Source organism: Salmo trutta, chromosome 25 (assembly GCF_901001165.1).
Source record: "Salmo trutta chromosome 25, fSalTru1.1, whole genome shotgun sequence".
NCBI classification, from domain to species: domain Eukaryota; kingdom Metazoa; phylum Chordata; class Actinopteri; order Salmoniformes; family Salmonidae; genus Salmo; species Salmo trutta.
Window position 1 is genome coordinate 21,021,293 of NC_042981.1, and position 22,658 is coordinate 21,043,950.

Below are 22,658 nucleotides of genomic sequence, written 5' to 3' on the forward strand. Positions count from 1 at the left end.
TGCTTGACAATCACTGGCTGACGAAATTTCGTGACCGCCACAGCCCTAGCCAGGCGCACCAGTTTGTGTCAAGAACTGCAACGCTGCTGGGTTCACGCTCAACAGTTTCCTGTGTGTATCAAGAGCGCAACGTCAGCCAGCAGCCCTGTGGAATGCTTTCGACACCTTGTAGAGTCCATGGCCCAACGAATTGAGGCTGTTCTGAGGGCAAAGAGGTGGGGGGGTTGAGCACAGGTTCAAGCTGCTGGATGGTGATCATGTTACAGGGTTAAGGACCTTGCTCAAGGGCCCAACAGTAGGGGACGTTTTGAGGATGTGAACCCTCCAGTTGTTAGATCAATTCCACCCATTCTTTCCCCCCAGTGCCGGCCCGGGATTCAAACCAGCCACCTTTCTTTCACAGATCCAACTCCTGCAACAGCTCCAACTCCTTAGCCGCTGGGCTACCTGCTTGACTGGTTCCAGAGAATAATAAAAAATGAGCAAAAACATGAGTTTAGACAAAATGCAATGCGTTCATCCACCTCTGGCCTGCTGGCCCCCCTACCTCTGAGGAAGCACAGTTCCCGCTCAGCCCAGTCAAAACTGTTCGCTGCTCTGGCACCCCAATGGTGGAACAAGCTCCCTCACGACGCCAGGACAGCGGAGTCAATCACCACCTTCCGGAGACACCTGAAACCCCACCTCTTTAAGGAATACCTGGGATAGGATAAAGTAATCCTTCTAACCCCCCCCCCCCTTAAAAGATTTAGATGCACTATTGTAAAGTGGTTGTTCCACTGGATATCATAAGGTGAATGCACCAATTTGTAAGTCGCTCTGGATAAGAGCGCCTGCTAAATGACTTAAATGTAATGTAAATGTAAATGCAGACAAATAATTATTATGACGTAGAAGAACAACTTCCATGCAGTTGTCAGCAACAAGCCAAAAGAGATCCTCTGCCTCTGATAGTTCTGGGTTACTGCCAAACTGAGCAAAATAAGTCATGTAATGATTACAGTGGCTTGCGAAAGTATTCACCCCCCTTGGCATTTTTCCTATTTTGTTGCCTTACAACCTGGAACTAAAATAGATTTTTTGGGGGTTTGTATCATTTGATTTACACAACATGCATACCACTTTGAAGATGCAAAATATATTTAAATTGTGAAACAAACAAGAAATAAGACAAAAAAAACAGAACTTGCGCGTTCATAACTATTCACCCCCCACAAAGTCAATAATTTGTAGAGCCACCTTTTGCAGCAATTACAGCTGCAAGTCTCTTGGGGTATGTCTCTATAAGCTTGGCACATTTAGCCACTGAGATTTTTGCCCATTCTTCAAGGCAAAACTGTTCCAGCTCCTTCAAGTTGGATGGGTTCCGCTGGTGTACAGCAATCTTTAAGTCATACCATAGATTCTCAATTAGATTGAGGTCTGGGCTTTGACTAGGCCATTCCAAGACATTTAAAATGGCGCCAGAAGAAATGGCAGCAGTTTTACGGGTGCCCAACCAATTGTGCTGTGTTTTTTTCGGGTTATTTGTAACTTATTTTGTACATAATGTTTCTGCAACCGTATCTTACGGCAGAAAAGGGCTTCTGGATATCAGGAAAGCGATCACTCACCACGGATTAGACAGATTTTTTCTTCAACAAACAAGACATTCTCCAAACACCCGGCAGGGCCGACATCCACGTTATTTGCAAGAGGAAGCGACACAGGTACAGAGGACAAAGAGCCGGATGCCTGGTCAGGACCCGAAAAAGGCAATTGGGAAAGCTGGCGTTACCGTCAATACTACTCGCCAATGTGCAATCATTGGACAATAAACTAGACCAGGTACGATCACGAATATCCTACCAACAGGACATCAAAAACTGTAATATCCTATGTTTCACGGAATCGTGGCTGAATGACGACATGGATATTCAGCTAGCGGGATACACGCTGCACCGGCAAGAAAGAACAGCACACTCCGGGAAGACGAGTGGGGGAGGCCTGGGCATATTTGTAAACAATAGCTGGTGCACGAAATCTAAGGAAGTCTCTAGATTTTGCTTGCCTGAGTATATTGTGATAAATTGCAGGCCACACTACTTGCCTAGAGAGTTTTCAGCTACACTTTTCGTGGCTGTTTATTTACAACCACAGACAGATGCTGGCACTAAGACCACACTCAGTCAGCTGTATAAGGAAATAAACAAACAGGAAACCACTCACACAGAGGCTGCGCTCCTAGTGTCCGGAGACTTTAATGCAGGAAAACTTAAATCAGTTCTACCAAATTTCCATCAACATGTTAAATGTGCAACCAGAGGGAAAACAATTCTAGATCACCTGTACTCCACCCACAGAGATGCGTACAAAGCTCTCCCTTGCGTAAATCCGACCACAACTTTATCCTCCTGATTCCTACTTACAAGCAAAAATTAAAGGAGGAAGCACCAGTGACTTGGCCTATAAAAAAAAGTGGTCAGATGAAGCGGATGCTAAACTACAGGACTGTTTTGCTATCACAGACTGGAACATGTTCCGGGATTCTTCCAATGGCATTGAGGAGAACACCACATCAGTCACTGGCCTTATCAATAAGTGCATCAAGGACGTCATCCCCACAGTGACTGTATATACATACCCCAACCAGAAGCCATGGATTACAGGCAACATTCGCACTGAGCTAAAGGGTAGAGCTGCGACTTTCAAGGTGTGGGACTCTAACCCGGAAGCTTACAAGAAATCCTGATATGCCCTGCGGTGAACCATCAAACAGGCAAAGCGTCAATACAGGGCAAAGATTGAATCATACTACACCGGCTCCAACGCTCGTCTTATGTGGCAGGGCATGCAATCTATTACAGACTACAAAGGGAAGCACAGTCGCGAGCTGCCCCGTGACACAAGCCTACCAGATGAGCTAAATCACTTCTATGCTCGCGTCGAGGCATGCAACACTGAGGCATGCCTGAGAGCATCAGTTGTTCCAGGCGACTGTGTGATCACGCTCTCCATAGCCGACATGAGTGAGACCTTTAAACAGGTCAACATACACAAGGCTGCGGGGCCAGACGGATTGCCAGGACTTGTGCTCCGGGCATGTGCTGACCAACTGGCAGGTGTCTTCACTGACATTTTCAACATGTCCCTGATTAAGTCTGTAATACCAACATGTTTCAAGCAGACCACCATAGTCCCTGTGCTCAAGAACACAGAGGCAACCTGCCTAAATTACTACAGACCCGTTGCACTCACGTCTGTAGCCATGAAATGCTTTGAAAGGTTGGTAATGGCTCACATCAACACCATCATCCAAGAAACCCTAGACCCACTCCAATTTGCATACCGCCCAAACAGATCCACAGATGATGCAATCTCTATTGCACTCCACACTGCCCTTTCCCACCTGGGGAATACAATAGGTAGGTAAAGAAATAAAACAGTAAAAAAGACAGGCTATATACAGTAGCGAGGCTACATACAGACACCTGTTCGTCAGGCTGATTGAGGTAGTATGTATATGTAGATATGGTTAAAGTGACTATGCATATATGATGAACAGAGTAGCAGTAGCATAAAAGAATCCCCCCCCAAAAAATTCCACTGCATTTCAGCCCTGCCACAAAAAGACCAGCTGACATGTCAGTGATTCTCTCGTTAACACAGGTGTGAGTGTTGATGAGGACAAGGCTGGAGATCACTCTGTCATGCTGATTGAGTTCGAATAACAGACTGGAAGCTTCAAAAGGAGGGTGGTGCTTGGAATCATTGTTCTTCCTCTGTCAACCATGGTTACCTGCAAGGAAACACGTGCCGTCATCATTGCTTTGCACAAAAAGGGCTTCACAGGCAAGGATATTGCTGCCAGTAAGATTGCACCTAAATCAACCATTTATCAGATCTTCAAGGAGAGCGGTTCAATTGTTGTGAAGAAGACTTCAGGGTGCCCAAGAAAGTCCAGCAAGCGCCAGGACCGTCTCCTAAAGTTGATTCAGCTGCGGGATCGGGGCACCACCAGTACAGAGCTTGCTCAGGAATGGCAGCAGGCAGGTGTGAGTGCATCTGCACGCACAGTGAGGCGAAGACTTTGAGGATGGCCTGGTGTCAAGAAGGGCAGCAAAGAAGCCACTTCTCTCCAGGAAAAACATCAGGGACAGACTGATATGCTGCAAACGGTACAGGGATTGGACTGCTGAGGATTGGGGTAAAGTCACTTTCTCTGATGAATTCCCTTTCCGATTGTCTGGTGCATCCGGAAAAAAGACAAGGTGAGCGCTACCATCAGTCCTGTGTCATGCCAACAGTAAAGCATCCTGAGACCATTCATGTGTGGGGTTGCTTCTCAACCAAGTGAGTGGGGTCACTCACAATTTTGCCTAAGAACACAGCCATAAATAAAGAATGGTACCAACACATCCTCCGAGTGCAACTTCTCCCAACCATCCAGGAACAGTTTGGTGACAAACAATGCCTTTTCCAGCATGATGGAGCACCTTGCCATAAGGCAAAAGTGATAACTAAGTGGCTCGGGGAACAAGACATCAATATTTTGGGTCCATGGCCAGGAAACTCCCCAGACCTTAATCCCATTGAGAACTTGTGGTCAATCCTCAAGAGGCGTGTGGACTAACAAAACCCCACAAATTCTGACAAACTCCAAGCATTGATTATGCAAGAATGGGTTGCCATCAGTCAAGATGTGGCCCAGAAGTTAATTGACAGCATGCCAGGGTGGATTGCAGAGGTCTTGAAAAAGAAGGGTCAACACTGCAAATTTTGACTCTTTGCATCAACTTCATGTAATTGTCAATAAAAGCCTTTGACACTTATGAAATGCTTGTAATTATACTTCAGTATTCCATAGTAACATCTGACAAAAATATCTAAAGACACTGAAGCAGCAAACTTTGTGGAAATTAACATTAACTTTTGGCCACTACTGTATATATACTGAGATCATGTGACAGATCATGTGACACTTAGATTGCACACAGGTGGACTTTATTTAATTATGTGACTTCTGAAGGCAATTGGTTGCACCAGATCTTATTTAGGGGCTTCATAGCAAAGGGGATGAATACATATGTACGGACCACCATTTTTTTTTAAACATGTATTTTTTCATTTCACTTCAGCAATTTTGACTAATTTGTGTATGGTCATTACATGAAATCCAAATAATAATAAATTTTAATTCCAGGTTGTAAGGCAACAAAATAGGAAAAATGCCAAGGAGGTGAATACTTTCGCAAGCCACTGTAACTAGGCTACTGAATCACCAAGACTTCTAGTTAAATGTATTATAAATACCTCCTCTCAGACAGCAACAGTCTTCTAACGGCTTCATGAAATATAGGCTAGTTCCTTCAAATGACTACACACTGAAATACTGAAATAAAACAAACAATTAGCTAACTTCCAATGTCTGGCTGGGTCTGTAGCTCTATTTGGCATATCCCATAAAAACAATTATGTATATTTGAAAGAGCTAGCTGGCTAGCTTGTAAAGTGGCAAATTAAAGGAGTTTAGCTAACTTTAGCTAAATTAGCTAGCTAACTATAGCTAGTTAGCTTACAAATATGCTCAAATTCTAATAATGTTTCAATTTATTTATCTATCAAATATCATATGACTTTAGCTTCATATATTTGAATTTACCAACAATAATAAAAAAACATTGCTTACCTTAATATATTGAAAAATAAAGCGCTGACTGGTAGGCTTGCAAGTTAGTTCAACCACGTCCTCAAGTTATCATGCTGGAATGGATTGGTTTTTGAATTAGAATGACAGATTTATAATTTACCAAAAGGTTATATAGATGGAGTGAAAGGCCGTACCCATTCACTAACATGATCCTAAGCAGGACAGCACGAAATGAGACGCAGAGACATGACTGTATTGGGTGTTTTTCTTTCCACTCTCCCCTAAACAAACAAACAAACAAACAACAAAATGACCAGTTGGTACTAACCGCCAAACCAACAGCTTGAGTCGAACCTATAACAGAGAATCATAGTGCTGTAGAATTCGTAATCATTCTGCCTCTTTCTGCCCTTCAGTCAGGTCTTTAAGAGAGCACCAACAACAATTAGTCAATTACCCTCAGGTGAGCTCATCAGTAGTGGCTGTACTGCGGCCCACCTCCAGGAGAGGGCGCAGTCGAACCACTTGATCGGGCTGATCCCTCACACATCACCCCCCTCAAGCCAGACACAGGGAGGCTCGCGCCAGCCGGACCCACCAGGTCTCGGCGAGAAAGTGCATCCACATTACCGTGTAGTTTTCCGGGCTTGTGAAACACCTCGAATTTAAAAATGGCTGCAGAGCTAGGAACCACCTCGTTATCCGGCTATTGTTGTCCCTCTGTCCCGTCATCCACTTGAAGGTGGCATGGTCGGTGACCAGGAGGAAACTTCTCCCCAGGAGGTAGTACCTCATAAACCCCAGCGCCCACTTAATCACCAACACCGCTCTCTCCAACGTAGCATATTTTCGCTCCCTCGGGGACAGCTTACAGCTGATATACACAACGGGGTGTTCTTCCTCCCCCTCCCCCTGCGATGCGTCTATGAACACAGTAAAAGGCATGTTAAAGTCTGGCATCCTCAAAACAGTGTTCGTGCATAGCACAGTCTTAAGTTCATTAAACTCCTTTTCGGCCCTGTTGGTCCATACCACCTGCACTGGTTCTGATTTTCAGGTAAGGTCTGTCAGTGGCACTGCTATGGCGGAATAGTTCAGTATGAAGCGCCGGTAGTATCCTGTCAGGCCCAGGAAGGTGTGCACCGCCTTCTTGTTAGCGGGCCGAGCCCACTGCCGCACGTGTGCCTGTGTTTTCTCCTTCTGGGGTTTGATGAGGCCACTGCCAATAGTGTACCCCAAGTATTCGGTTTCATTTAAGCCTAGGTGGCACTTCTTAGGATTGTCCGTAAGCACGGCCGCCTCCAGGCTCGCCAACACAGCTCGTACCTTGTTTAGGTGGTCGTCCCAGTCCTCCGTGTATATGACGGCATCGTCAATATAGGGGGCTGTGTAAGCCAGATGGGGTCTAAGCAGGTTATCCATCAGTCGTTGGAATGTTGCCGCCGCTCAATGTAGACCGAACGGCATCCAGACGTATTGGAAAAGCCCCTCCGGCGTGGCAAAGGCGGTCTTGTGGCGATCCTCCGGGACTAAAGGGACTTGCCAATAGCCCTTGGTTAGGTCTAAGGTGGAAATGTACTTAGCTTTCCCTAGCCGCTCTATGAGCTCGTTGGCACGTGGCATGGGGTAGACATCGAATAGGGAGATAGCATTTAGGGCCTTGAAGTCGTGACAACACCTTGTTGACTAGGTATGCACAATATATCGGTGAACATATCGGAATTGAACGTTATTAGCTAAAAATGTCTAGATTAACGCCGATGTTAAAAACCGATGTCAAAGCTACCATGCATACCTATATAATGTAGGTACATGACGTAGTAACACCATGTAAAATGTTGCGCTACACATGCAACACGGTATTCCTAACCGAGCCCACAATGTCTGCTGTGTGGATCGAGCAGTCAACAAGTCGAGCAGTCATTTGAAAGAGTAAGAACATTTCAGCGAGACAACTCAAAGGCAAAATCCATTAAAGCCAAGATAATGGAATTCATTGCCCATGACAATCAACCATTCTCTGTCGTGGGTGATGTTGGCTTTCGCCGACTGGTAGCTAGCCAGTTACTCAACCCAGTTGCTCAACATTATAAGCAGCCAGCTAGCTTCATCTGGCTAGTGATGCTCGACCGGACTGGGTTATGTGTTGTGAAGCTAGCCACAATAAGGACTAGGCACAATAGTGGAATTTGCGGTTTGCCTTCAAAATAAAACTATGTAATTGACAGTGATGCAAATTAATACAAATTGGCATAATTATACTATTTGTATTAATTTGCATCACTGTCAATGACATGCTTTTATTTTGAAGGCTAACCGCAAAGTCCACTATTGTGGCTAATCCTTATTGTGGCTAGCTTCACATAGATGGGTCCGACAACCATTAATAAAATAAGGACTGTCTTATGAATTAGGGTTATTTTAGATGATGACACCTAGCTATATAGTTAGCTAGCTAACTATACCTACTGAAACCGATTATATCGTGTTATTTGACAAGTCAAATAGTGTTATTTGACGTGTTTCTTTTTTGACACACAAAGACCCAAATGGTGTTCCGTAGAAATCCTGGTTGAGAATGAAATGACTGAACAAATGAACAACAAAACAGCACAGCAAGTAAGTGAAAGAAATAGGTTTTGATTATGTTTTACTGGTAATGGGGACATACGTAAATGCCAGCAAAATTACTTTTTGGTGAGTGTGGTGTGTGTGTGTGTGTAACCTTTATTTAACTAGGCAAGTCAGTTAAGAACAAATTCATATTTACAAGGACGGCCCGGACGACGCTGGGCCAATTGTGCGCCGCCATATGGGACTCCCAATCATGGCTGGATGTGATACAGCCTGGATTCGAACCAGGGACTGTAGTGACGCCTCTTGCACTGAGATGCAGTGCCTTAGACCGCTGCGTCCATGTGTGTGTGTTAACTATTTAACTGTACTTGAATGCTTAAAATGCCGCTAAAATTTTAAATATCGTTATCAGTATCCGGAAAATATCGAATATCGGTATCGGCCAAAAATGTCATATTGATGCATCACTATTGCTGACCCATCCGGTTTGGGCACCAGCACGATCGGGCTAGACCACGCACTTGTTGACGGCTCCACCACTCCTAGTTGTACCATTTCTCCCACTGCGGCATGCCTCATCTCTCTCCTAGCTTCGGGGATTCTATACGGCCTTAACCTTTCCGCATGTACCAACAAACAGGTGTGATCATTATATAGTGGTCCCTATTGCATACAATCAAACCGGTGTGATTAGAACGCTTGATTAGAACGCTTATTTAGAACGTCCATTTTCGATTTGAGTCAACAATCAGCATTTGAGCTGGCAACACTTTTTTCCACAGAAACATTTTGCACAAACCCAATCCTTACAAAGTTATGTCCAGAATGTGACCAGTTTACTTTTGGATGCAATGTTCAGCCATTCACAGAAGTAGTTACAGCATAACACAATCATCCAAACCGGAAAATGTAGGCTACATTTGTCCTAGCGCTAACTGAGGAAAGATTGACATAACACAAGCGCTAATATGTTTATAACTCTTGGCTGACAGAAACAACAATATGAATTAGCTAACAGCAATTACTATTTATAATTAATCACATCTCGGGTGAGCTCACCACCGGTCAAAATAATTGAGTAAAACACTTTCTAGAAATCGAAAGTAATCCGACAATGTGTAGTTTGTGCGCACCGGAATGTTTTTGTTGTTGTTGTATCAACCAAAGATAATAAGAGGAGACAAGATGAGTTTGGTCTGTTTATAGTATGCATGTTGAAGGGGGTGTGTCGTCTACGATCATCCACTTCCCTTCAAAGTTTACCCGAAAAATGAGTGAACCATTCCTTCACCTCATTATAACATCTTTGGTCTGACAGACATGACACCCAGAATGCCTTGTATAATGTCAACAAACATGGCGCCACAGGTAGCTGGCAAAAGCTTAGCTCATTATAATCAGTACAACCTTCAAAAAAGTATTTCACACACATCATAGGTGTCTATTACAATATATGCAAAACTCGGAATGCATTATTTGTCACCTGTACTTGTGAATAAAACTGGAAATATATTATGCTCCATACATACATACATACATACATACATACATACATACATACATACATACATACATACATACATACATACATACATACATACATACATACATACATACATACCATTTGCGCCTACAGTAGAAACGACAACACGATATACAGAAAATAAGGAACTTACTTACTTTAATAGGAACGCACACATGTCCAAAGTTATTATTTGTAAATAAAACAACAAGGTAAAGCGAGTTCCAGCAAAAAAAAATTCAATATCTTCCAAGAAACATCCCTTTTTAAGGACCCTGTGTTTCAAAGATAATTCGTAAAAATCCAAATAACTTCACAGATCTTCATTGTAAAGGGTTTAAACACGGTTTCCCATGCTTGTTCAATGAACCATAAACAATTCATGAACATGCACCTGTGGAACGGTCGTTAAGACACTAACAGCTTACAGACGGTAGGCAATTAAGGTCACAGTTATGAAAACTTAGGACACTAAAGAGGCCTTTCTACTGAAGGCACCAAAATAAAGATGCTCAGGGTCCCTGCTCATCTGCAAGAACGTGCCTTAGGCATGCTGCAAGGAGGCATGAGGACTGTACTCTGGAGCGGGATCGATTTGGAGGTGGAGGGTCAGTCATGGTCTGGGGCGGTCTGTAACAGCATCATCGGACTGAGCTTGTTGTCATTGCAGGCAATCTCAATGCTGTGCATTACAGGGAAGACATCCTCCTCCCTCATGTGGTACCCTTCCTGCAGGCTGAAAATAAACGCAGTTGACAGTGAGAGGAGGTTTCTTTTTTGCTGAGTTCATATGCATACTTGATCTGCACAAACATGAGTGAAGTGCTGTGGGCTCTCCTCAAAGAGAGAAGTTTATCCGGCTCAGTAAAACCCCAAACATAAATTGTCTGCAAAGCTGAATGTGAATCAATGAGGAGGCGGAACACACCTCAATTCAAACTGTTGTTATAAAATACAACTTGTTAGAAAATAAGTTGAAATTGACAAGTTGAAACATAGCCTATAGATAATTAGCCGGCAGCGCATGGTAACTGTCCTGTTGCGTAATAATCACAGTTTGGAACAGTGAGTGCATTCTGACATCATGTGCATAAAACAACTCACGCTGGGGGCGACCGTTAGAGATATTTGGAACTCACATGTGAAAAGGTTAAACATACTTTGGCCCCGGGGTCTGTCCTGATATGGTGCTGGATCAGCCTGCGCAGCCTGGCTCGCCCCATGTGTTTGTTAACCACTGGCCATATAGTGGCCATCCTAAGGACTATGTGATCGAACGAGCGGTAGGGCAATGGTTGGTTCTCCCAGGCTTCTTTTGCTGAAATCCAAAATGCCTCTGTATGGTCGCTCGTACAATAATTTGAAGGGGGAGAACCCGGTAGAGGCTTAACTTCTTGGGGCTATGTGGGACGTTAGCGTGCCACCCGTGGCGCACCCTATCAACAGCAGGTGCATTTCAAGAGCGGCAAATTTGAAACCAAATAAATGTCAAAATTCAAGTTTTTCAAACATACAACTATCTGGCACCCTTTGAAAGATAAACATCTCCTTAATCTAACCACGTTTTCCAATTTCAAAAAGGTTTTACGGCGAAAGCATAAAGTTAGGTTATGTTAGGAGAGTACATTGACAATAGCTGTGTGTAGTGTATTGTCAATTCAAAGACAGGCGTCACCAAAACCATAAAATCAGCTAAAATTATGCACTAACCTTTTACAATCTCCATCAGATGACGCTCCTAGGACATTATGTTAGACAATGCATGCATTTTTAGTTCTATCAAGTTCATATTTATATCTAAAAACAGTGTTTTACTATGGCGTTGATGTTCAGGAAATCGTTTCCCTCCAATACCGGCAGTCAAATCATCACAACAAAATAATTAATTAATATTAGAAAACATTGGTAAAATATTATATTGTCATTCAAAGAATTATAGATTTACATCTCTTGAACGCAATGGACTTGCCAGATTTAAAATGAACCTTACTGGGAAATCACACTTTGCAATAATCTGAGCACTGCGCCCAGAAAAATACGCATTGCGATACAGACTAACCGCCATGTTGGAGAGATCTAAAATCGAAAATACTATGTAAATAATCCATTACCTTTGATTCTCTTCATCAGATGTCACTTCCAAAGAATCCCAGGTCCATAACGAATGTAGTTTTGTTCAAAAAAGCTCATCATTTATGTCCAAAAACCTCCGTGTTGTAGCACATGATCTAAGCCAGCCGGACTTCACTTCACTTCAAGAACGGAAAAAATATATTTTCGTTCGTTCAAACATGTCAAACGTTGTATCGCATAAATCATTAGGGCCTTTTTTAACCAGAACATGAATAAAATTCAAGGCGGACCATTGGGTTCTCTTTTAAAACGTTTCGGAATGAGAGTACCCACCATCAAATCGCGCGCCAGGTGTCTAATGGGCCATCGCCGTTCCAACGCTCTTCTTCAGTCAGATCTCACTGTAGAAGACTCAAAACACTTTGTAAAGGCTGGGGACATCTTGTGGAAGCAATAGGAAGTGCCAAAATATTCCTCCTTCCCTTTGTTTTTCAATGGTATAGGCTTAAAGTCAATTCAACACATCAGGTATCCACTTCCTGTCAGAATCTGTCTCAGGGTTTTGCCTGCCAAATGAGTTCTGTTATACTCACAGACACCATTCAAACAGTTTTTGAAACTTTAGGGTGTTTTCCATCCATATATAATAAGTATATGCATATTGTAGTTACTGGGTAGGATTAGTAACCAGATTAAATCGGGTACATTTTTTTATCCAGCCGTGAAAATACTGCCCCCTATACCCTAACAGGTTAAGAAACTTTGCGCAGGGCAAACATAAGGTGGAGCAACAGCATGTCCCAATTTATTCTGTCCTTATCCACTACACATCTTAACATGCTCTTGATGGTTTTATTCAGCCTCTCGCACAGTCCCTCCATCTGGGGGTGATAAACACTTGTTCTAATCTGCTCTACACTCTACAGTTTACACAGGTCTATCATGAGCCGCGACATAAAGGGAGTGCCTTGATCTATTAGAATAGTCGAGGGTAATCCCACTCGCAAATACAACATGATCAGCTCCATGGCTATGCCTTTTGTCGCCATGGTGCGTAATGGAATAGCCTCGGGATATTTGGTCGCGTAGTCCACTACTTCGAGGATGTATTTGTGTTCTCAGGATGATAGTGGCACCAGCCACACTAGGTCCATAGCAATCCGTTCAAATGGTGTTTCTATAATGGGAAGAGGTATCAGGGGATTGCGAAAATGGGCCTTGGGGACCGTACGTTGACACCTATTGCATGACCTGCAATATTTGGCAACGTCCCTGGTCACCCACAGCCAGTAGAACCAATGTCCGCCTAAGACATGGGAGTGGGCCAAGTGCAGCACAGTGTCTTGATATGACCTCGGTACTATCAATAGTTCGAACTCGCCCTCCCTTCTCCTACATACCCAATATAATAGGTCGTTCCGAATGGCAAAATATGGGAAACGTAACTCACCCTCATCCTGTAGCCACTTCCCATCAATAACTGCCACTTTGGCCATAAGCCTTAGTACCTCCGGATCTTGCTGTTGGGCCGTGCCAAACTGACCCATACGGAAACTTCAGTAGCCTTCGGACGGGGTGGGAGGGGTGGTCTATGTCGCCGTCGTTGGACTCCGTGCCAAACCCCGGCCAGGACTCCTCTGGTGTGGACTCAGCGAAGATCTGTCACAGCCGCTCTCTTTCCTCCTGACTCCTATCCTCACCCGACAGGCTGGCTCCCTCTTTGCCTTGGCTCTCGACTCCGTGGCACGTCTCATCACTGGACGTCTTTTCGAAGATCCGCCGCAGCTGTCATGTAGACTCCTCATCCTGCTTCTCCCTTTCTCCTAGTAGACCGTCTAGTTGCCCAGTGTGGTTTCTTTTCTTTCGCCGGAGTTTATGGCGGGCCACCGGGTTATGTGCCAGGCCCATGTGGCGCTGTGAGCTCCTCTTCTCTTGTCGGCCACACTCCTGCTTCTTCGCATTGGACCACAACCAATCGAAGAGTGGGCAGTCTCGGCCGAGGAGGACAGGAACTGACAAGTTTGGTGACAGGCCCATCGCCATAGTGACTTTTCCCACGGATGTCGTCATCTTTACTCGGGCCCGGGGGTACCCTTGGACGCTACAGTCTATGCACGATACCTTCACTTCACCTTCGAGCACTGTCCAATTGTCCTGTATATCCCTTTGGCTGAGGGAGACCATGCTGCTGGAGTCCAGGAATGCAAATGTTTCAGTTCCGCCTATTCTCACCGGAACGCGCCGGGCGGGGGCCATCTCTGCCTGGTAGCAGGGCACTTGAGGCATGTCCCTTGCCTGGGAGGGGCCGGGGCTTGGGTTAGGGGACTCGGTGGGCATGGGCTCATCCGTTTTCAGGCAGTGCCATGCGATGTGCCCTAGGGCTTGACATTTAAAACCCTGGATCGTGCGGGGAATAGGTTTGTGTCTTGTTGCTCTGGCTTATTGTTCTTAGTAGGCTCGGCGGCAGCTCTCTCAAGCACAGTAGTTCCACTGCAGACCCCAGTCAGCCTTTCACTAGGTGGACTAACTGGAACGCTTGTTCTCTGGGTGATTCACCATCCCTGTAGATCCATCTGTGGAACCTCTGGGCTCTCTCGCGAGGGTTCAGGTTATACCGAGCCAACACCTCTGCCTTCAACTTGCCGTAGTCCAGCTCAGCTTCTTCGCCCAGGTCGTAGTATGCTGCCTGTCTAGGCCCTGATAGCAGGGGCGAGGTCAGCCCTGCCCACTCCCCTTCAGACCAACCTTCTCGCCTGGTCGTCCATTCAAAGGCCATGAAGTAGGCCTCGATGTCGTCCTCCATGCTCATTTGTGGGATCAGGCTGTTCATGCTCGGCGTGGCTCTCCTGGTGACAGGCCTCTCCCGTGCCCGGTCCTGTTGGATTGCGGCCAGTGATTGCACCTGTTGTACGCCGCATGCCGCAAGCTGGGCTAGAATGGCCTTGCTCATCTTCTGCACTTCGCTTTCGTCTCTGCTATAGCGTGCGAGAGGTAGCGGGATCGATGCCCGCATTCTCCACCAATGTGAAAGGCCGTACCCATTCACTAACATGATCCTAAGCGGGATAGCACGAAATGAGACGCAGAGACGTGACTTCAACAAAAAGAAGGAAACTGTATTGGGTGTTTTTCTTTGAACTCTCCCTCTACAAAGGCCTGTGTAAGGGCTATCTAAACAAACAAAAAAATCAAAAACTACAAGTTGGTACTAAATGCCAAACCAACAGCTTGAGCATAACCTACAACAGGGAATCATAGTGCTGTGGAATTCGCCATGGCCTCCGGCTCATAATCATTCTGCCTCTTTTCAGGTCCTTAAGAGAGCACCAACAACAATTAGCCAATTGCCCTCATGTGAGCTCGTCAGTAGTGGCTGTACTGCGACCCACCTCCAGGAGAGGGTGCAGTCGGACCACTTAATCTGGCTGATCCCTCACAATGGTTTAGCTGACAAAGTCACGAAAACGATGTGCACGCTTCACTGGGGCAGAAGTCCTTGGGTTGTTGTGATACTGGATGGCCAGATACATGTAGCTACCAACAATGACAAGACAACTGCCATGTGGGGAATCGTAAGTCACTCATTTCAGCTAGTTCTGTCTTGTTTTGAGGTGTTTTGACTGATTTTATGTCATTGCTAATATGGCTCAAATTCGCTAGCTAGCTAACCAACAACTGTAACAATATATTTGAGAGACAACAAGTACTCATTGTGCTGATTTATGTTTTTAATAAAACATTGGAGACAAATTATAGTTTACATGTAGTCAACAATCTAAGCCAGTGATCACCGACTGGTCGATCTCCAAGGCATTCCTAGTCGATCATCAAACACTTATGTAAAAAAAACAATGATAAAGCCTTACGTTCCTATTTTTTTATTTGTTTCAGCACAGTCAACACTTTGTACAACACATATAAGCTATAAAATGTGCATTCTCCCAACCAGCACTGCAGCTGCAATGAATGAGTATACCAAAGTGTTCTGATAAGCTTGCGTTGTTATTATTAGCAAGGAATATTTAACTTTCTCTGGTCATAGGAGTAATAACATGAATAGGTGCATGAGGCAGAAATAATGCAGTGCGACTTGAGTTTGCCATCAGCTGGAAGACTGTGTTCCCTTTTCTCAGTGGAGGGAGGGAGAGCAGAGGGACGATGAGTCAGGAGAGAGGCAGCCTCACCACTGCTGCCTCCCTCCCTTCAGACTGACCACCAGATGCAGGCCATCAGTCCAGTAAAACAAATATATGGTATAGTATATTATATTACGCTCACTTAGCTGTGTATCACAAGTAATACAACAAATGATCTATTACCAGTGTGGTCATATACCTTCATTTTTTAAATATAATTTAAAAATGGTCTGAGAACAACAACATTGACAGGGCAATTCAAGTTTGAAGTGATAATATATTTGGCCTATAGCCTACTCCGCAAACCTCATTGCTAAAGAATAGTTTTAATTGGTTAATGTTGCATAGGCTTAAGTTTGTCATGTTTAAAAAAAAAAATCTGAGCGTTGGATCTCGGCTTGCATTTTGACACAAAGTGATCTTGACTCAGAAAAGGTTGGTGACCACTGATCGAAGCCAATAAGGTCTGTTCCCCCCCTAGTTGCACACACGGGTAACGAGTGCTCTGAGAGTCAGTAAACAAGTTCAAGGAGTGAGTGTTTTATTAAATAAAAGAAACAATGAACACGAAACACAAACAACACACTGACATGAAAACAGAGCCAATAACACCTAAGGAAAGAACCAAGGGGAGTGACAGATATAGGGAAGATAATGAAGATAATCGCCAGATGGAGTCCAGGTGAGTGCAGGTGACAGGTGTGTGGGATAATCAGCAGCCTGATGACCTAGAGGCCGGAGAGGGAGTATAATCAGCAGCCTGATGACCTAGAGACCGGAGAGGGAGTATAATCAGCAGCCTGATGACCTAGAGACCTAGAGAGGGAGTATAATCAGCAGCCTGATGACCTAGAGACCGGAGAGGGAGTATAATCAGCAGCCTGATGACCTAGAAGCCGGAGAGGGAGTATAATCAGCCGCCTGATGACCTAGAGGCCGGAGAGGGAGTATAATCAGCAGCCTGATGACCTAGAGGCCGGAGAGGGAGTACATTCAGCAGCCTGATGACCTAGAGGCCGGAGAGGGAGTATAATCAGCAGCCTGATGACCTAGAGGCTGGAGAGGGAGTATACGTGACATGCTTCGGTTTTGTTGCTAAACAATCAACCTGTCTAGAACCCCTTTTTTATCTAAGAGTGTATGCTGTTTTTAAACACATTATTTCCTCGTGCTTCTAGCTATCATTTAGTTTGTATGAGCCTTGCTGTTTGCCACTCAGACCTCGGCAACAATGTTTCAAAACATGAATTTGATCTTCTTGCCATAGAGAGCTAATGCCATCCGAAGTCAGCTAGCCATTTTTCTGACCAGGTGAAATCATGCAGCAGCATCCTTAACGGATATAAATGTCAATGGAAAACAGTTCAAACAAATTAAAAGGGAAAATTAGCTGTCATTTCAGAGCTTGATGTGACTTGGTCAGCTTTTGATTTCTAAAATCCCAATTACACTCTGATTGGTTGGTAGATCACTGAAATTGATCCAAACGATAGCTCTCTTTATCATTTTCCACTCTTTTTGTAGTTATCGTTGTAGTGTGATCGCTCCTGTTCACTAGAATTAGAAGGAAAAAAATATATATTTATCCTTATAGTTATCGTCCTTTAGAGCCAGTCTGTGATTGGTATTTTCTGCTTGTTATTTTCACAGTTTTTCACAAGTTCTGGCTCAGGAACTGAAAGGTTCATGAGCCTAGGTTTTACAGGTCCTTGCAGAAAGAGGCCCAACCGACACATTTAATCAGTTTCTGTGTAGGTCACTGTTTACTAGAGGCAGTAAACATCATTCTAGCTTTAAATCAACTGCAGGTCCTCAGATCCAGGTTCATCTTAGAGACTAATTTGCATCATTGGTCAGTCTAAGGTATATTCTGGGAGGGTTGTGCTAGAGATGTGTGCTTACTGGTATGTACAATATAAACATTTTCTCATAGAGCATACTTCCAATAATACTCTGCCAATTGTTTACAATTTTTCCCTTTTTCCCACACAAACAAAGCTCTGTTTCTACAGCTTGTTGTTACATAAAAGAAACATGAACTCTGCCATGACCAGTGACCACCAGCTTATTTTCCTGATTTAGCAATGTGTGGGCGTCGTTAAAGAGCAACAAATCAATACATAGCCTTAATTATTCACAATATCAGGCCCAAGGACATTTCTAGAGGTCGCAGCAGTTCCAACTTTTTACGTAAGGCTGCATTTCTTTCCCAGACAATCAGCTATTAAGTTATTCTCCCAAGTCCTGTTTCTCTGCTAACAGTTATGTAACATAAGACTGCTGGTCACTTATGCCACTTAACTAACATGATGCCTGTGGATGTTTATATACATGAGGTGTCATTGTTCATTATACTGTAGCTATCACGGTTAATTCCATGGCTACTGACAGACCCTGGGGCTCTTATCGTGTTTACTTTAAGAAGGGCACATGACATAAACATATTAATTAGAACACACAGCCGGCCAGTGTGTAGTCAGTGGGGTGTGTGTGTGTGTGTGTGTGTGTGTGTGTGTGTGTGTGTGTGTGTGTGTGTGTGTGTATCCATGGTAGGTTCACAGGAAGGAAGTTCCTTGCTCATAACTCATCCTGACTCATGGGCACCACTGGAGGAACTCTATCAAGCTACTAAAGCAGGATTAATAGTGTAACATCTATACAAACAACCCTATTTTACATTTCACTAGCTGGGCATCTATATAACTCCTCAGATCTATGAATATCTGCACTACTGCTGCACATCTAGAACTTTTGAGATGTGCCAATACCTAAGTCCATTTACTATGACATGGGTACTCAAAATTGCTCCAGAACATAGAATAGAATTTCACTAAGAGGTTAGTGTTCATATAAACAGAAACTAAATATGCTTTTCTGCATCTATGCTCAAAACTCAAAGATTGTGAGTCTTAATGTCACGCCCTGACCTGAGAGCCGTTTTTCTCTGTTTGGTTAGGTCAGGGTGTGATTATGGGGTGGGCATTCTATTTCATTGTTTTGACCGAGTATGGTTTCCAATCAGAGGCAGCTGTCTATCGTTGTCTCTGATTGGGAATCATACTTAGGCAGCCTTTTCCTCACCTGTGTTTGTGGGTAATTATTATTTATGTGTGTGTTTTGTATGCGGCTCAGTTGCGTCACGTTCCTTTCCCCTGTTTATTGTTTTGTTCGGTTTATTCTAATAAAGTATGTGGAATTACAAGCACGCTGCGCCTTGGTTGATCTACGACAGGGAGTTCAAAGATAGCGAACGTGACACTTATTCAGTACATTTAGTTATTGTTTGCTTTTTAAAGTCTACCAACCATGCCAGCAGGCATGCCAGCTAAGATAATTAGACAAGCTAGCTACTCTAACTTGATTGATAACCTGAAATGGCTTCTTGGTATCTAGTTTTGAGGTTGGGAGATTGGAAACCTATCTGGTCTAGCTAAAGCCAACTTCATAAAATTGCTAGGTGGCTAGGTGTATTACAGAGAAAAACAAACAGGATAAATCTGAGGGGCCACATGCCCCTGTGCCCCTATGGGCATGACACCTCTGATAACCATCACCATTCATCGTGCCACTTGCCATTGACCCACACGCACACACACAAATGCACACATTCACACACACCACCAGCAATACTCACCTTGATCAGTGCTTCCAGCTCAGCAGGCGTGACACATGGGTGCCTCTGCAGGAACAAAGCTTTTTCTAGGGTGATGCTGTCCATCTGGTTGCTCTTGAAGGGCTGCTCCAGGGCCCGGAAGGCCAGGCCGCCCCCCACCAAGAAGGCTACGACCACCACGAAAACCGCCACCACCGTCTTCCACTTCATCACAGAGTGGGCTGAGAGGTCGCCGGTTGTGACCATGCTGGCCACCACGCTGGTGGAGCGGGAGGAGACGGAGAGCCGGGGTAAGGGGCAGTGGCCATTGTCCCCCTTGGAATTACAGCCCATGGGGTTCTGCATGGCCGCCACACTGGCCTGGACAAGGCTAGACTGGATCATCCCTGATTTGACCTTCTTGGGAGGGGCCAAGTTGGTCTGGACCGCCACTAAACCGAAGTAGAGAGCGTATAAAGTATAAGTTAGCAAACAATTTTCATAATTAACGTCTAAGAATGTAGCTTTTAGGAGCTTAAATGCTGTCATTAACCTTTCCGTCCCTGAATAATACTCAAAAACAGCTACAGTATGGGGCATGGTCTTCTGTAACTTCAGTATCAAAGTCCTAGAAACTAACAGAGACGCAGATGGGATAACTGTATCCATCTATCCCAGCAGATTAATGATACAAGTCATTTGTGTGCTACTCCAGCCTGTAGCCCTGGACAGATGCCCCATTCCATATAGCCTGGAGTAGCATTGCCAAGCACTTAAACACCTCCACAGAATTGAGCACAGGCTCAAGTTTTTGAAATGAACCTCAGACTCCTTTTATTTCATTTTGCATGATACTTCAAAAACATAAAATTCTGAAACACTGTACCTAGATTTGTCCTCTGTTGTTGCATAACTTTCTTTGTTTGCTGAAATCCATACTTTTTAATAAAACGTTAATCAAATACAACCCCTGACAGTTTACTTGTTGAGATTCATTTGGCACATGTGGATTAGCACTTGTTGCCATTTTAGAGCAACAGCAATGAGGAAACAGTCGGTGGTTGTATTTGATTAACGTTTACCAATGAATGGTGTAAATTTAGAGCTGTCCACCCAACAACAAAAAAATCTTGACCGAGTCTTCCATATATAGACACACTATGTGTGTTTTAATATCAAATCAAATGTATTTATAAAGAGATCAAGATCAACCAGAAGAAAAAACCCTGTTTCCAACCCCCCTCCTCATGGATGGCCTGTCTGCAATGAACTTGAAACACTAGCAAACTTGCAACATTGTATAAAATATTCTTGGCCCTCAGTTTTCTGCACATGTATGCAATTTGTGCACAGGAGAGAGAGCTGGAAATATGTTTACTTTGAGAAGCTCCACAGGTCATTAGTGCTGGTGAGATAACACCTTCAGAAATACTATCAGACATCCCCAAATGAGCACATTTATAGGCCTACATTTGCGCGAAGGCCAGGTAGCCTAGACCTACTTTATATGCATAATCAGGTGCACGTCCTTACTCAACATTGACAGGAGTGCTCCAAACAAAAGACAATGAATAAATTAGAAACACTCGTTAATGCAATGAAATAAAAAGAAACCTGTTTCTCACAAGTGTAGCATAGGTTGTGTGCTCTGCAAATAACGTGTCCACTCCGACAATGACAACAGTAAACGACTGTAATTATAATAATAATAATAATAATAATATATTGAATGCATTAATTACCGTAACCAAACAAACATTGATGATTAGAAATCATGGGTATTAACGGTAAATGTAGGCTATTACTGGTGATATATGTAATGGCGAATTGATAGACACTAACAATCAAAGGGCAAACAATTCACACAAGGAAGTTATGAAACAATGAAATGGCATTCTGGAGAGAGATGTGACTTGTGCATCTTAGCCACACTCCCCTTCTTCTTAGACCAATGCCACAGTCTCCTGAATGGATTAGTCTACTGAGACGGGCGCAAATCGGACAGGTGTCTCATGTGAAGTGATTTTTTAAAATACATTTGCCACTGCTCGACTACAAAAACAAATCTTGGTCAACCAACAGCCTATTGACAAAACAATCAACCAGTCAACTAAATGGGGTCAGCTCTAAGCCAAATCCTTGACGAGAACCTACTTCAGAGTGCAAACGACCTTAGAATGGGGAAAAGATTTCCGTTCCAACAGGACAATGACCCCAAGCATACAGCCAAAGCAACGATGGAATGGCTTCAGAACAAGAATGTGAAAGTCCTTGACTGGCCAGCCAAAGCCCGACTTGAATCCCATTGAAAATCTGTACAAAGACTCCCCATCTAACTTAAGAGAGCTTGAGAAAATCTGCCAGGAAGAATGGGATGAAATCCCCAAATTCAGATGTGCAAAGCTGGTACAGACATACCCAAGACAACTCACAGCTGTATTTGCCGGCAAAGGTGCTTCTACAAAGTATTGACTCAGGGGTGTGAATACTTATGTAAATTAGATATTTCTGTATGTCATATTTCAAAAAAGAATGTTTTCCCCGATTATTTTTAAATATATTTTTATCCATTTTGGAACACAACAAAATATGGAATGAGTCAAGAAGTATGAATACTTTCTGAAGGCACTGTATATGATAATTATTATTATACCTCTATTTCAACAAGGAACACAGACTGAGACCAAGGTCTCTTTTACAGCTGGGCCCTGCGTATACATGTTACACATACAGTTTAGGTACAATGATTAAGAAACTACACAAGACAAACTAAACGATCACAGATAACACAAAACACAGCAGCAGATTGATACATTTACAGACAGGTTATTCCCCTAACAGCACAAGAACTTGCATTACCCAAATCAGTTACAAGCAATACAAAAATAAAAATCCTCCAATAAATGTTTAAAATGGGCAAGGGGGACAAGAGTCTCAAGTTTAAGTTTAGTCTGCAGGCTATTCCATAAGCAAGGAGCGTAACAGGAAAAGGCAGCCATACCGAACTCTGTGGAGATCGCAGGGGCCTCAAGTGTAATCTATGCTTGAGATCTGATTTTAGGAATTATAATTCTAATATTGATGAGTGATGATAAATAAGAAGGTAGATTATTCAGAAGTGCTTTATAG

At 43.7% G+C, this 22,658-nt stretch overlaps 1 protein-coding gene across 1 annotated transcript in view; it reads right to left on the reverse strand.

The window, feature by feature from the left end:
• Positions 1 to 20,176, reverse strand: part of LOC115161791 (potassium channel subfamily K member 10-like) — a 36,919-nt gene extending 16,743 nt beyond the window's left edge. Inside the window, exon 1 of the mRNA XM_029712570.1 lies at positions 19,572 to 20,176. Within this exon, the coding sequence (XP_029568430.1) occupies positions 19,572 to 20,129 (558 nt within the window). The 5' untranslated portion in view covers positions 20,130 to 20,176. The remainder of the gene's footprint in view (positions 1 to 19,571) is intronic.
• Positions 20,177 to 22,658: the final 2,482 nt, after the last annotated feature.